The sequence below is a fragment of the Lonchura striata genome, chromosome 3 (assembly GCF_050655825.1).
Source record: "Lonchura striata isolate lonStrDom1 chromosome 3, ASM5065582v1, whole genome shotgun sequence".
Classification (NCBI taxonomy): domain Eukaryota; kingdom Metazoa; phylum Chordata; class Aves; order Passeriformes; family Estrildidae; genus Lonchura; species Lonchura striata.
Genome location: NC_140705.1, coordinates 61,030,146 through 61,046,717, shown reverse-complemented (window position 1 = coordinate 61,046,717; position 16,572 = coordinate 61,030,146). Strand labels below are relative to the sequence as shown.

Here is a 16,572-nt window from a genome sequence, read left to right as displayed (position 1 = left end):
TGGTTATTTTCTGCCTGGAAAGGAAATTCTGTCCTGTGCTGTCACAGTGCTGCCACACAACAGGAGGTGCTGGGATCCAGGAGTCAGTATGAGGCACAAAGGAAATGATCATGTATGAAGTACATTAATATCAAGAGTTCTTGTAACTAACAGTCATAAACATGTAGAAGAGTTTTTGAAAATTCAAGGTTTAAAATTTAAACCAGGACTGTGGCATTTACAGTATTAAGTATTAGGGTGTGACCTTACAGATTTTGTGTAATATGTCATGTCACCTACTCAGGGGTTCTTAATCTGTTTTTCAGAAATATCTGATTTAGGCTTAGGGAGATAATGTGATCCAATATGCCAGCTCCCCTTGATGCTTTAAACAAAGACAGAAGGTAGCTTTTTCCAGCGTCAAGTGAACACTGCTTATCACTTCTTAAAAGAAGGCAAGAGCAGACATGTCTTATAACATGTTAATTTCCAGTAACTTCAAATTTAAAAACTCCAGATGGGTCTGATTAACCTCTCATTTTTTCACTTTCATAATATTACACTATAGTAATATAGTAGTTCCCCAAACTGCCTGACACTACTTCTACTACTTATATCAGAAGTCTTTAGGCAGCTAATAATTTTTAAAACAATAGATGTGAACATAATAGTACTCCAAATAATTAGTGAAATACTCTGAATCTGTGAAAAAATGAAGGTTCCTGCATGGGCCAGGCTTGATGAAGGGAGGAAAGTGACTCCAGATAATCACAAGCAAAGTAAACAAACAGCAACAAGTGTGGCATGGAGGGAAAGGTCTAAAATCTCAGAGGGATTTAAAGTTTTAGAATTTGCCTTTAAAGAACATTAGAGAAAGAAAACACCTTTGAAAGATATTGTGGAACAGAACTGGCAGGGGATGAAGCATGTAGAAGTTGAAATGTAGGAAGAAAGCACAATGTGAGTGTAGGGCAGTTTCTGAAGCTAAGGCATATGCACAGGAGATGCACAGTAGATCTGCTCTTCACGACTCACTAAATATTTGTGTTGGGACCATTTTCTTTCTCTTTCTGCCTTTCAACCACACACAGTATGCAAATTACTTTAAAAGTCCAGTGTGTACAGTACCACAGAAACTACAATCTATTATTAAAATGACAATGGAGATTTTTCAACATACTTTCATTCTTCAAGTGTGTAGAAGTCATTCTGAGAACAACTTGCTAAGTAGCTACATAGGAAAGAGCAATGTTAAGTTAAAGGGTGCAACATAAGAAAGCCAGATACAGATCAGATAATAAAACCACACAAGCAGATCCATAAGCATTCATTACTAACCATTTAAAACCATATTGATGTGTTTTTATGCAAGTTTCTTCCAGGCACAGGTAAAATTCCTGAGTCAGAGGGCACAAAGAGACCTCCACGGCTGAGGGCACCTAGCATACAGCCTGGCTAATAAATTATTGAACTTCTGTTGCCATTAATTGTTTACCTGCTTCCCAGTGTTCAAAATAGGCTTGCAAACCGTTATGGTGAATAATTTAGAGTAGCAAACAGGTTTGCAAGTGCAGAACTTATTTGGAGAGAATTTGTGAGCAGAAAGAAAACCCATCTGTGCCAAATCACCAGGAATGGGTTTGCCCAGCTGTGCTGTTTTTCCTGCCTCTGATGACAAAGATCTAGTAGGGATAAATAAAAACAGACATTGAAACAGGAGTAGAATACTAAACAAGTCTGAGACCCTGAGATCTTCCATAGGTGACAGCCTTGCTACCCATCGCCCAGTGCAATCTTAATGTGAACAAGCACATCTCATCCAAAAAACTTCTGCTGTATGTTTTGATCAGAATAACCCATATTTGCATATTAACTCCTGTGACCTAAAGTGCTGATCCTTTAGCTTCCAAATTTAGAGAGTGAGCAACAGAAGCTAGTCTCAATTCTGTATAGTTGCCTTCCATTCTACTATGTAGACAGTATATGCAGTGGGGGTTTTTGTGGGAGGAAGACTGGTGATGATCACTCACAAAAACAACAGCCTCTTTTTTTTAAGGAGGATTTCAGGTTGTTTTTTTTTTTCCTTATACTTGGGCACTGAAAATGGTAGGTGACACTGGTGAGGACACAGCATTGCTAAGCCATTAAATGTAAAAAAAGGATGCAAAAAATATTTTAAAATATTTTCAAAAGGGAGAAAATTCTGGGGTTATTGAAAAGGTCTCTGGTTATTAAAAGGAAATGGCCTAAATGCCCAACAAGCTGCCTGTATAATTCATAAACATGGCCTCTGATTTTGGTTTTATTGTGCCTGTTTAAGAACTGCATTGGGTTTCACAGAAAACAGAACTAGCTTTTTGCTCAACCACAGCTGATGTTTCAGTCTCAAGCAAAGAGACTGTGGTGGTACCCTCCCTAAACTCTTCCCCTGATAACTCAGGTTCTCTACAGGCAGGTACAAATTCAGTGTCATAGTTACAAACCTTGCTGTGACCATGGCTAAAAGAATGACCTAGCTTCTTGCTCGTGTTTGCTCCATGCCATGGCCTTTGCTTCGTTCATTGTATCATTCAGCTCTGCAGCTTGTCAGACACTGTGCTGATCATCTTCCAGCAGTTCTGCACACTGGCAGGAGTTGTGAGTGGGTGGACCACTTAAGAAATGACCTGTTTGGATCATTTCTGCTCTGGACTGAGTGCCATCCTCTTGGTTTTTCTTAGTAAGCACCTGGAAAACAGTGTTTTCCTGTTACATTTGCCAGCCCTGCATTATGAATCCTGGGATTAAATGTGACAAACCCTCCTCATAGCTTCAGTGATATTTAGGACCATAAATTGATCTCAGTAACCGAGAGAATAATAATACAATTTCACCTTTCTAAAATGCCTCTTGACATGAGCCTACAGAACTGTAAAACCAGGCAACAACATCCTACAAGTTGTAAGGGATCTATTGCCATCCATCATCCCAGTAGAGTAAACACACTGAAATAGACCTGTCTTTAATGTCTTATTGAGGGGAAGGAATTTACCCTTTCATATGTGAGATAGATTATTGTGTGTATTATGTCACTTTGACTTTGGAAAAATTTGGAAGTTTTACATCATCTTCCATGAATAGATCTCATATCAACCATTTCAATAAGTGAGACACTCTAGTTTTACAAATACTTCTGAAATTCAGGAAGAAGCTAATTTTTTCCCTTTTGGTAGAATATTTCCATTCTTGAGAGCCAGCAGACTGTCTTTTCAAGAGTACTCTCCACAGTACTCAATGCAGAAACTTTGGGCGAGAAGAGAAGGGCTGGGTGTGTAGTATGAAGCAATCAGACATTATTACTCACACTGGAATCTCAAATCTAACTGGAACACAGCTTCCTGGAACCCTATTGATGCTCCTGTGTCAGAACAGTCTGGTATGACTTACTGGTTCCTCTTGTACCCATCAGGTGAATTGCTGCTTCACCACCTGATGGAAGACACACATATTTTAGCATCTTTTTGCAGAATGTCCTTCATAAATAGCCCTGGATAAAATGGCAATGGAAATTTTAATCCTGAAATTCTCGCTTTAATCTTTCCCTGCCTGTTTTTGCTTTGCTTGCAATTGTGGATTTCCAGAAAGCCCAGAAGACTAAAATACTGCAAAATGCATAGAAGTCTGTTTGTGTGTGTTGTCCTCTTAGATGTTTAGAGGCAAAGTGGAATATGCAGCTAAAGATATCGTAGGATCATCTACACCCTAAAAAACAAGTATACCAAATAAAAGTGTATTTTATCTACATAATTGTAATCTTAAATCTCTTCTAGAATAATTTGTTGTATCCTTAAACTTTCAACTGTTCTACATGCCAGTTATCAACATGGAGAGAAACTTAATGCACAGATGAGAACACCTCTATCATACTGCAGAATTAATGTCTACAGACAACCAAAAATTAAATGAGTGTATTTTGTGTGGATGCTCACATGTGAATGCCAGTATGATGTTAGAATCCCTTCTGTGTGGAGGCAATTACATAAATATAGCTCTACATATGAGAAATGCAATGTATCTTTCAACATCTCAGTTTCCATTACCATTCATAGAAAAGAAAGTCATCACCATCAGTTAACTTAGGAAGAAAAAAACAGAAACAAACACAACTAAACCAAAAGAAATTGGCAACTACTTCAATTACATGAAGGATGTGGTAACTAAATTTCATTTATTTAGCTCACAAATTGACTTTGAAGACTTTATTACGTCACGTGAATCATTGCAGACAGATGGTATACAATTTTGCATTGTAAACTGGGCTTTTACGCAGGAGGAGAACACAATTTCCTTTGATAAAATTAATGAGATTCACCAGAGGCAGTCAGGAAAACTTTTATGTTCCTGTTTACAAGTGACTCCAAAGAGGTGACTCAAGTTTCTCAAAACAAACCCTTTAAAAATAATTTTTTGACGTAAGAAGAAATGAACGTGTTAAATTGCATGCAAAAAAAAAAAAAAAAAAATCCTGAGAAATTAAGGACAGAAGTTGTCTAATACAATAAGCAACGCCTTCTGGAAGACTTTCCTTGGGTTGACAAAGGGACCATTAGGCCATCTACTTTGCCCTTGGCTCCCACTGCACAATTCAGCCTGGTTCTCAGCATAAGCCCCACTCAGTCGTCTTCAACACCATGCTTTGTATGGAACCTGGATTTGGGGTGTCAGTCCTTTCTTCAGTGCTTGAACATCCAGGAGTGCTGCAATGCTGTTCTTTCCTTGCAAGGGCACTATTGAGATCAAATGCAACATCTTTCCCAAATCATCTTTTTCTGCACCTTTTGCTGGAGACCACTTTCTGCAGTTTCCATCTTATCTTGTGTATCTCTTTGCAGCTCTCTCACATCACACAACATCTTTTTAAGAGAGAGACAACAACACTGGGTATGGGACAGCACCTTTTGTCTGATAAAAAGCACAACGATGCAATGGGATTTCTACCCACTCTTTTCTACTTGCACAGCTGTATGTACATACCTGTGTCTTTTCCACCAGCACTAGCTCACTAGGAGCTCATGTTGAATTTCTCCAAGCTCTGATATGTAGTGACTTTCAAAAATACATTTCTTGGCCATGTAGGTTGTGTTGTTCCATCCTGCAAGTCTGACTTTTTTTCTCATTTTGACCCTATTAAAACTTGTGTGAAAGACCCGAGTTTGTTAAATAATCCAGATAACTCTGTGACTGCCTTGTTCTCATTACTACTCTGTTAATATTTACTCTGTCTAAAATTGCCAGTGGTGATTTATTTAGTCTTTTTAAAGCTGTTTGAAAAAATACTTCTCTAGGTTTCTGATGAAAGCTCTGAAGAGCCTCCCTGCAGCTCACCAACATCTTCATTAAATGCTGGTGCTGCTTGGACAATTGATCTGCTTTTCATTTAGCTCTTCATCTGTTTGTGCTTTATTAATTTTGTGCTGTACTCACTTTTTCTCTCTTACAAAATCAAGTACCTAGTAGAAGTCTATTACAGTCAAGCCTCTGGCAATTTAATGCATAATCATATAAAATGAGGAAATAAAAGAGCTGTTTACCAGGACCTATTTTCTATAAAAAACCATGAAGACTAGCATTAGTTGTATTCTCCACGTATTAGCTGACAATCACAATTCTTCTGCCTACCACACAGGCAGCAGCAACTCCTTGTGCTCCCTTTGTGTCCTTAGTATGGGCCTCACACTAACACACTTCTCCATCCTTGAAACACCACCACAGTGCCAACACATGCAAAGATCAGCTAGCCAGACGTCACTTAAACCCCTCTAGGATTTTGTTCTAAGATTTCCAGACCACTGGGAAATTGTAATTTCACCATGTCTTGTTAATAGATGTTATTTAGGTGAGCCTCGTGTCATCCTGTGATATATACGCATCTCCCTGCTTATTTCTAGATATTGCATAATAATAGCTATTAGGGGCTCACGGTTTTGGGGTGTTTTATTTTTTATTTTATGTTTTCTCTATTTTTTCACCAGTGGTAACAGTTACTTGTTAGCCCTAGCATTAAGCTTGTATCACTGCTTGGATGATGTTCGTGCTTTAAGGAAAAAGAATTAATAATTTTTTAGTTTTGCCCTAGAGCTATATGCACAACGTCCTTTTCCCCCCATCTTCCTCATAAGTTTATCCCATTGATTTTCCCTTCTTGTCACCTGTTAAGGCAGAGTTCTGTCTGGATACCGCTGTCTTTCTTTCTTCCAAAACCAAAAGCAGTCCTGTCTTCGATTATGTACCTGTGTGTGTGGCGAGCATCGGGCACTTTTCCGGACCTCAGCCACAGCCAAACGAGCCTGGTCAGGATCCCATGCCCTGCGCGGGCGCTCCTCTTCCCCTCGTGACAGCAGCGCAGCCTGAAGGCTGCTCCCCGCTGCAAGGCACCTCCAGCAGGGCGATGGGTTCGCTGCTTGCGGCTGCCTCAAGTTTCCCCTGTACCTTCAGAGAGGTTGGGAATAACTCCGTGCTTGGACTAAGGCTTTGGAGCAGGACTAAGGCAGGGACCGGGACGCCAGCAGCGCGGGAAGCGCGGCTAGTTGCGCGCCGTCCTTCCGAAACTCCGTGTAGCTAAAGGGGGCTTTTCTGTCTTTGATTTTTTTTATTTTCTAATTTATTACAGAGCCCTGCGATCCCGGCGCTGTCCCGCGCGGGGCCGGCGCGGGAGCGGCGCGCAGCCGCCGGCCGGGCGGGGCCGGGGCGGTGCCGGGGCGGGGGCGAGGGGCCGGGGCCGCGGCGGCGGCCGGGCGGCTCGGCGGGATGACGGGCGGCAGCCGCCGGCCCGCAGCCCGAGCAGCCGCCCCCCGCCAGCCGGCGGGGAGCGCGGGCCCGGCCAGCTCCGGGATGAGCCCTCGGCAGCAGCCGCGGCGGAGGCTGCGCGCCCCGCGGGCGGCGTGAGCGCCTCCCGGCCAAGCCATGGGCCAGACCTCGGTCTCCACGCTGCCCGAGCCGGCCGGCGGTGAGTACCGGAGGCGGGGCGGGGGGCTCCCGCCGGGGGTCCGCGGTGGCGGCGGGGCAGCCGCGGTCCCGGGGCGCCGCCGCTGCCCCGTTCCTCCGGAGCCAGCGGAACGGGACGGGCGGTCGCTCCCGGCGCTGCGCCGCCCGGCTCGGCGGCGCCCGGGGAGCGAGAGGCTCCGCCGTGCCTCCCGCCTTCCCCGGGGCTCAGGGCTCCTTCTTTCCCCATTATTGAACAAATAAGTACGAAGGCTTCCCCTTCGTAGGGAAAGGGAAGGAGCTCTGGCACCTCGCCCAGGAGCGCGGCTAGTAACCCGCCCAGCTGGTCGCTTTTAGCTCCAGGACATTTTATGTGTAAGTAGACTGTTGAAAATAAATAAATAGCGTGTGAGTGGAACTGTTTCGGGTCTTCTCCCCCACCACCCCCATCCCCCAATAAAGCAGTCCTGACTGTTTGCAACTTTTTGAAGGTAGTACGAGCTCCTTGGGAATGTTGTTAAGATAACCCGGTGTGTTTTAGTTACTGAAAAACATAGTGGGTCTCTTCCCACAATAATAGGATGTAGAATGTAAATTAACTTCAGTGAGATTTGAAGTTTCGTGAGAAATTCCTGCATGCCTTTTTTTTCTTCAACGCCTGTTTCCTTTACATCCATTTAAAAACCAAAACAAACAAACAAACAAAAATCCCAACCAGCAAAATCCTATTGGACTTTAATGCTGAAGACTGAACTTTATCCTTAATTTGCTTGTTTTTGTTAATGTGGGAATGTTTGTCAAATAGGAGACATGTGACAAGTTTTCTCTTTTCCTCTTTTATTTTTCCTTCATTGCTGTTTCAGAGAATAGTTTTAGTATTAGCACATAGTTTTCAGACAAACTAGGTTATATGCTTAGTCACATCATCCCAGACAAAACCTTGAATAATTTCCTCACCTGTCAAATGTAGCATAAAAGAAAAATTGGACCATTTCCAATAAATGTTGCCATCCTGTTGAAGGCTTCACCCGGCAGCTAGTGTGTTAGGATTGTTTCAAGGTAGTCATCAGAAAGCAGATGTAAGGAAACAGATGGACCAGTTAAAAATTTTTGTTAAACTTCCTGTACAAAAAAAGTGACCAAACTTAAGTGCAAAAGACTATTGTGAGAGCTTTTTGCCTTGGGGGGCGGGGGGGGGGGGGGGGGGGGAAGCATATCTTGCCTAAGGAAAACTGTGGTTCCTATGTTTGCTTGGCTAGATGATAATGGACAATAATTGCGTTGATTTTCTAGCTTTACCTCAAAGAAAAAAAAAAAAAAACCACTGTTGAATTCTTTCCTGATTGAAACCAAAATTTTCCATCAGGAGCAGTAAGAGACAGGTATCTGAAGATGTATGTTATGATGATGTGGACTCAATACTGCCAAGTAAATTTTAGTTATCTTCATTTTAAGAGCACTGCAGTTTGTGATGGGACAGTGGTAGTACCTCTGGGAGGTTTCTAGAAAAGTAATTCCACTGCACTTTCATTGCTGTTGAAATTGTTGGGAGGGTACATCCTCAACAAGGAATGATAGGGGCAAGTGGGTTTCTGGGTGGCATGGTTTCTTAGGGGTGCACTCATTTGTTTTATCTAGTCTGTTTTACTGACGAGGTCTAGACACTTAATCCATTGTGAAGTCTGGGAGGCCCTGTCTATCTGTGACCAGGGCAGGAGCATGACTTCCACTGATTCCTGTTCCATGGGTTGTCCTTTAGGCAAGCAGGCCTAAAATCTTCGTTGATTTTAGTGTGCCAGGCAGCTCCAAGCCATTTAAGTCTTTGACAGCTGCTAGAGATTAGAGTTGAAGGAGATATCTGTCTTGCACACGCAGGAGCTACAAATCTGTTTTAGTGCTATGGAATCAATAGTGCATTCAGATCCCCAGTGAGCCACACAAAAGCAGCTGTGAGGAGTTGCTTGCCTGTTCGCTCCTTTTTCCCCCTGCCATGGAGGGCTCAGACCCTGTCCTAGGAGCCCTGCTCTGCGCCTGCAGGGCTCAGAGGAGCTGCTGGCTCTGTGCAGGGCAGGCACCGCTAGTAAATCACCACGGGCCTTTGGGTAGACTGGTAAAGTGAACATGGTTTGATGTAGCAAACTAAAGTAAAAGCTTTTTCCTGTAAGTCACAGGGTGGCTTAGAAGAGATAAAATAAATACATAATGCAATATACTCAGGATGGACCTCAGCCAGTGTCCTGAAGGGTTGGGTTTTTAAGATTTGCTTTAAATTAAAGGTTTTACTCTTGGAAATGTAAATATATGTTGAAGTACTTAAACAGATCAAGGTCCTAGTGTCACTTTCCCATTGAGTTAAGGGCAGGACTGCCCTTAGCCATTAAATTCAAAGTCCCTCTCGACTGGGCAGATGTAGACTCATACGAGACAGATTAGCATGCCTATAAAGAGAGGAGGAAGTTCAGATTTTCATACTCCATTGGAACTTTCCTTAGCAATACTGTCATGCTAGAGTTTGCCATCAGCTGCATATGAGTCGGTCTTGAAGTGTTTTGGACAGGAGGATCTGGGCTTTAATCATCTCTCGTAACTATGCGTGGTAGATGCGCAGCAAGGCAGGTCTTGGATTTCCTGGTTGGTGTCTGTAGGCAGCTTTTCTCCTTCTTCTAGGTTTACAGCTTTCCAGCCATCTAGATAGTTTTTTAAAAGCTTGTTTCTTATTTGCCATGGTTAGAAAATGTGAACAAACGTCAATTGCAACAGGAGCTTGGGAAGACAGTAGAGACAGTACAGATATGTGGATAACAAGAAGCACGTATCCTTGTTCATTCTCTTTCCTCTTCTCTGATTTTCCCACGCCTGGCAGGACTTGATTAATGTGATCTCTCCCCCTTTACTGGCTGGAGTTGAGTGCTTTTGGGGGTTATCAGCCATTGTGTGCAAAAGCTATCACTTCTACTTTCTGATCTAGAGCTTATCAAAGGGCAGCAGAGCTGTGCACTTTTATCAGTTTGGTTTTTCTTTTTCCTTTCAGATTTCTTCTTTGGTAGTTCAGTACTAGCCATAGCACAGAGGAACAAACAGTGGAGACATGATCAGCATATTGGGAAGGTAGCATTTCAAAGCAGAACTAGTTAGGTGGGAAAAGATTTTTCTTGTTTCTTGAGTAGCAATGCCTTTTCAAGAATGAAATTTACAGTAAAAACAGACCTTGTTAGTGTTCCTAGGAATAGGTCAGGCAGCTCAGCATGGAATGTAGAGCACAGGCAAAGGGTATGGGAAGGGGTAGGACAAGTTGCAAAGGGAAGGCCCCGGGAAACTCTTGCCCCACTGGTCAGGGTGCTCACGGGCCAGCTGAAGCTCGGGGTCAGAGCCCTGTGCTGCTCTCCTGTGCCAAGGATGTGATCTGCAGGGCTGTTTACTCTGGGGTGGGGGGAGAGCCTCGCCTTGCATACGTTTTGCAGAAACAGAGCACAAACTGTCTGGCTTGCATTTCAGCCTTTTACAGACACACAGGTTTTTTCCAAGGGCATGAAAATGTTCTTCAACAGCACAGGAAAACCATTTCCCACCCAGCTCCCCCTATGAGATGAAAGCAGTCACTGCTAGGATCCTGTTTGTTGACCTTGGCACTCGGTGAAATGATTCTCATAGGTCAGAAGTGAACATGTTTCTCAGACTGCTGCTTTTCATCTCTCTTGGCTTTATGGGATTTCCTGTTCATGGATGAGGAAACAGCAGCTTCACCTGTGCCTGTGCAGAGGAATTGTAATTGCATTAACTGGGCAAGCTTGTCAAAATCCTGAAATGAAATGAAATGGAAAACTAATATTTACTTCAGCACTTCTAGGTGTTGGTAAACAAACTAATTGGTTATTCATGGAGAAATTCCAAGACTTGTCTAGTAGAAGAAGTTACTTCAGTAGTGCTCTGCATTAGTAGCTACTTGTGAGCCCCACTGTTGTGGAGCAAGCCCTCCTGTTCCTGAGGACATGGAGATGCTCAGTCATAGACCTAAATTCTCACCCTGACTCAGTCCACTATGACTCTGTATGTGGACAAAAGCCCTCAGAGTAATAATTCTTAAAGAGTTTAGAAAGGAAATTGTTTTTTTTCCTCTGGCTATTTTTCCTTTCGAAAGTGGAAGAACTTTGAAACTCATTGCACTTTACAGGAAGGCATTTCAAAGCACTTACAGGTGCAGTGAATTACTCAGAACACACCTGTCAGCTGGTCATTTCAGGTTTTGTTGTACTTGAAAGAGTGGAAAGCAGAACTATTGAGATGAAATGGTAAGTTTCATTTCATGTGAAGCCCTAGATGACTTGTCCACAGCCACAAAGAACACTCTTAGCAGAGAGTCTCATCTCCCTTATTTTTTTTTTCTTTAGATTGGTTGGGGACTTTGAGGCTGAACGCTCATAAGACTATGTTGGGAATCCTATTCATTTTTCCCTGTCTTTTTTATGGTTTCGTAAGTTATGCAAGAGTCATAAGTATAATGTAGAGGTATACCATTTTCATTTGCGGCTAAATCTCTATCCAAAGCTATTCAGCTATTTTTGGGAAACTCTTCACCCTACCAGTGTTGTCAGATGAGACTACAGTTGTGACAGCTTCAGAATTTGGGTTAATTAAGTATGTAATCTGCCTTAGACTTCAGGCTGATTGAGTGGATGTTTTGGATGCCTAGTCAAAGGTATAAAAAGCCCATGTTTTCAGACAAAATGGGTAGCCATGAAGTTGCCTGCTGCTAATGGGAATTGCAGGAGCTCTTTTTAGAAGTTGGTTCTTGTGTTTATTGAGCTGAAAAGCAATGGCAACTGCTGGAAGCATATGTCTCATCATGCTCCCAACACCATCATTCTGATTTGTGCTGTTGGTGAGGGTCTGCATGTTAGCATGTGGAATGAATCACTATTTATAGAGAAAAAATTGTGCAGCCTTTTAAGTATAGCATGTTTATGGAATATAAAGTGTACGTGCCACTGTGATCCACCAGAGCAGAGCGGTGCCCCCGCGGCAGCAGCTCCTCAGCTGCAGCAATTCCTCACTGCAGAGGAGGCTGCAACCTGAGCCTGCACCCTTGGGCAGCCTGAGAACACGGGTCTCACAAGGACACAGGGCACCAGCCACCCCACAGCGACCACATGTGTGTGAAAACAAAGGTGTAGTGCTCAACAGGTCGGTGTCTCACCTCCTCTCCCTCTGAGGCTGCTTCAGGGATGACCAGGCTTTCTCCTCATTTAGCTGCCAGGGTATGTGACTTTTCATGTCAGGCATGCTGGCTGAGATATCTTCATGTGCTGATGTTTGGTAGCCACTAATCACCTGTTCGCAGCGTTAATCATCAGCTTCCTCGTCTGCCATGAGGAGAACGAGAGCTCCCGGGCAGGGGGCAGAGCCTTTGCTGGCTGCTGTGTTTGTGTGGGGGTTGTCTTCTCAGATGACCACCCCGATACTTCCCCCAGATGAAAAGGTCCTGGAAGATCTTGTTTCCTGCTGAGCCCCCTGTGCTAAGCCCCACTGGCAACTGATCCCATGCTGCTGGATCCCAGCCACCCTTTGGATCAGCTGTCCTTCCTTCCTAGATCCTCTTCCTTGGCTTTCTTACTGCTCCTGAGTAATGTGGCCTCATCCTTAGCTGGTGTTTTCTGTTAGAGATTTCAAAATTCTTCTTATTTCATTCTTTGGTTTAAATGGGAAGGAAGCATGACATCACCTAAGGGAGCCAGGAGGAAACCAAAGAGCTCACAAATGCTCATCAGTGTTTGTACCATATCACAATCCAGCCTATTAGAAACAGAAAAGACTTACACATTTATATGGTTTTTTTTATATGTTTTTTCCTTAAAGTTGTCCTTTATTCATTTTGGACACTGATGTTTTCTGAGAGTTAAAAAATGTAACATTGCAGAAAAATACTTCTGAATCAATGCTAGTATGAATATGTTTTTCATTGAATTAATTGTTTTAAAACACAGTATTGAGTGCTCTTAATACCTTGGGTTAATCACTGATGGATTTTTAAAAATACTTCAGCAAACAGCCTGCTCCCAGAACTTATTTCTACCTATTGTATTAAAATTGTAACAGTAGCTAGAAAAATATTTCTGATATGCAGAAATACCCCAACTAGCTGCCATCCAGTCCCATACAGAGAAGTAATTTCTGTGCTGTCCATGCATTGTCTTCTCTAGCTGGCACAAAGCAGATTCCTGATTCTGCTTTTTTCTGACACAAGGATTGACTTTCGAGTAGGCCCAGTGCTAGGCATAGGAAAAAAAGAAAGGAGGTAGTTGGCTGGTGATGATAAAATTTCTCTAATAACAGGCAGTGGTAGCTCTGGTCTGTTTTACCCCCGGCTGCTGGTGCCCCTTCTGAGCCAGGAGAAACTGTGACTACAAGCCACAGGGCAGGGAAAGTGAGCAGATAATGAGGGGTGCTTTTCATTAGCTTTTTCATGCCCCAAAGCCAAATCAAAGAGTGACACTGAGTAATCTGTATCCCTCTTGTACATGAGCTCTACAAGCCCTACATTGTCAAGTGTATTTGTGGGCAAATGTAAAATTACGGTGGGGTCTGGTGTAGGAACTAGATAGGAAGATCGCCATGGATATCCAGGTGATGCAGGGTATGAAGATGGTCTGTTTTTTCTTCTCACTCTGTTTGACCAAAATCACATGGGTAACAGGGCTGGGGTGTCCTCTCTTCTGAGTTTGGAGTTTTTTTTCCCTGGATTTAAATATTACAATATGTGAGTCAATTTAACCTTGCCTTTTTTTAGTCCACATAGTGGTTTGGAGTAGCAATCAGCACAGACCATGAAATCACCTCTGGTAATCTTATGACAGCTCATTATTAGAAAATTTGATTTAAGACCTGGGTTTTTTGGAAGGCTTGATGCAAGATTGCTGCGAAGGAATATGAATTTCTTCCATCCCTGACTTGGTTTGTGGACACTCAGAAATAAAGTCTCTGTCCAAAGGGAAAGTTTTATTTGCCTTTTTGTTCTCTCACTGCTTTGTACGACTGCAATAATCAGTGTAAGTGGGAAAAAGCTAGGAAGAAATGAGGATCTATGGCTGTTCCATCGTATGGAAGTATAGTGTATGCTGTCAGGTTGCATATCAATAGAATGAGAATGACAGATCATCAGAGGGTTAACACCAAATCTGTGTCAATGATACTTTTGTGAAAATTAAGTTTCATAAGAAAAGGGCTGTGTTGCCCTTTTCTTCTGTGATTCCTGCATTGATTTCATATGTATTAGAATGCTGTTTTGACTAGCAGAGTTAGGCTGTGATACAGTTGCCCTAACATCTGAAACTGTATGAGCAAAACCAGTTCTATTTCCAAAGATCAGCCTGCATTCCTCACCCCGAGAATGTTTTTTTTTTTTTTAGTGTTTTAAGATGTCTTCACTCTGACCATCTGCCCAAACCATCAGCAAATCCTCATCAGGTAGATGCATCATAGTCATTTCAGTGTTATTTAATCCTTTTTGTATTTTCTGAATCTGAGCATTTTAATATGTCACCCAGTAAAAGCCCAAGAACGGCGCAGAGGCCTTGGATACTGGATGGGCTTTAGAGCCTGGACTATTGCATGATCTGTGCAAACAGGTCATGTCGTTTATGATATAGAAATAATCTGCAAAAAACAGTCTCTAATGTTTATTGATTTTAGCCAACTTAGTGATTTTCACAATTAGAATAACTGTGATATATGATGAAACTGGATGTTTTCACTGCTATTGTAATTTACTCTTTCAGCTTAAAACATTGCTGACAGGACTTAGACACGCATGGGGACTCTTTTCAAACTTAAGAGCTTTTCTTTATTGCTGGAAGCTTCAGCTCAGAAAGTGAACTCTTGACTGGGGATTTGTCACCCCTGCTTTTATTTCTGGGGTTTGCAACACTGTTGATGCACACTCAAATTATTGTTGTTTCACTTGACCCTTTCTGCTGAGGAGGAAGACTCTTTGTGCCCTCTGCCTGCATGGCTGTAGAGCAAGTGCAGGCAACAGGAGGAGAGTAATTTGGATACCAGTTTCTGTTTGGTAGTCAGATCAGCTATGTAAATAGCATTTGTCATGAGTGAAGTTTGATCTGAATGCCCAAGAAGCCTCATGGGAGGGCAGCCTGTCAAGGAAGAGGATGGTGTGTTGAAGAAACAAACTACCGCAATGGGAGCCTGGAAGCCAGAACGTGGAAGGTTCCCTGCCCGTGGCAGAGGGGTTTGAAGTATATAATCCCTAAGGTCCCTTCCAACCCCAGACATTCTGTGATTCTAAGCCAGGCTTTGCATTCAGCTCAGCCTGCTGCGGTCGGGTGCACCAGTGTTCTTCCCTCTCAAGCCAGGAGCTGCGAAGCCAGTGTCCATGTGCTAGTGTCCCTGTCTGCCTTCTCAGCAGACTGCAGCCTCTGCTGGCATCTCCCAGTGTACTGTTGGGAGGATGTCTGGAGCAATAGGAGTTCATGGAGGAGCCCCAGCTGCAGCTCCAGTAGGGAGTGAGATGCCCAGGATACATCTTCCTAGCTAGTGTTTGCCCATGAGGCTGTGGAAAGCCTCAGTGTGGCTTGCACATCTCTCACCTCTACTGTTGAAGGAATTTTAGTGAATTTCACTCAGCAGCAGCATTCTGAGTTAAAAACATGGTGTGATGTGGGTATAATAAGAGAGGGTCCTGTTTGTGACTCCTCTCCTGATTGCTCTCCTTGCTTATAACCCCCAGAATTCAACTTACATGAAGCTTTTATGTCATAACAAGCAATATAAAGTCACCCAGGCTGAAAGCTAATCTCCGTGGGCTTCTTTTCCCTCCCTTTTTTTCCCCCAAGATCTTGGATGAATCAAAAAAGAAATGACGCTTTCATTGCGTGCTTATGAAAGAGATTTAGTGGGATACAATGAAGTAATTTGAGTCATGTTACAACTTAAAGTCCCTCTAAGCTGGTGGGGAATGATTCTTAGATACTAGCTGTCTTTATGAGTAGAAAAAACCCAAACAGTTCATTGCCAAGAAATTAGATGTGTTTAAATTATGCATTTATAATGTGTTATAATTTACTTAATTGTTAATAATTCAGATCTGGCTGTGCATTTCCTTCCCTGTAAATTCATTCAATGTGTCTGAAGATTACTGGTTTGTTTCTTGGTGTTTTATAGATTTACTGCATTTCTGAGGGGAAGGAAGTGTTGCTTTTGGCACAGATGCTAAGAATATTCTTGTTCTGAAAATGTGAAGCAGTGTTTTAGTGCACTGCAAATCTGGCCTCCTTTTTGTTGATGCAGAGAAGGGTGTAGTGGTTTTCCTGCCTTACACCGTTTGCCACCATGCATGATTCTCCTATTCTCATGAATTGTTCAAGTGATTGATAAAAAGAGGAGACTATTGGTATTAATAATTAGAGCTAAAAATCCATATGAGGTTTTACCCTGCAGTAATTGCAGGGTCGTTCCTGTGCTTCAATTCCTAAGGAAAAGCTTTGGAAGGCTGGTCTGACTCTTATGAGAGTACACTAGACTTGATTTCTTTGAAAAACAATTCTGTTGTTGATTCTTGCTTGAATATTGCTGCTTTTGACGCACAGAAGTAGTGTATGGAAGAAATAAGTGAGACGTAATAGA

General features: G+C 42.7%; 1 protein-coding gene across 8 annotated transcripts in view; it reads left to right on the top strand.

Moving 5' to 3' along the window:
• Window positions 1-16,572, top strand: part of PHACTR2 (phosphatase and actin regulator 2) — a 134,230-nt gene that overhangs the window by 51,293 nt on the left and 66,365 nt on the right. Inside the window, exons 1-2 of one of the 8 annotated variants that reach the window (XM_085576678.1) lie at window positions 6,911-6,964; window positions 7,227-7,314. The exons of 5 other annotated variants lie outside the window; for them this stretch is intronic. In XM_085576678.1, the coding sequence (XP_085432804.1) occupies window positions 7,311-7,314 (4 nt within the window). In that variant the 5' untranslated portion in view covers window positions 6,911-6,964; window positions 7,227-7,310. Of the gene's footprint in view, window positions 1-6,801; window positions 6,965-7,226; window positions 7,315-16,572 lie in introns of those variants that run through there. 2 more of the 8 variants (XM_085576680.1, XM_021540415.4) reach the window with 2 other exon arrangements.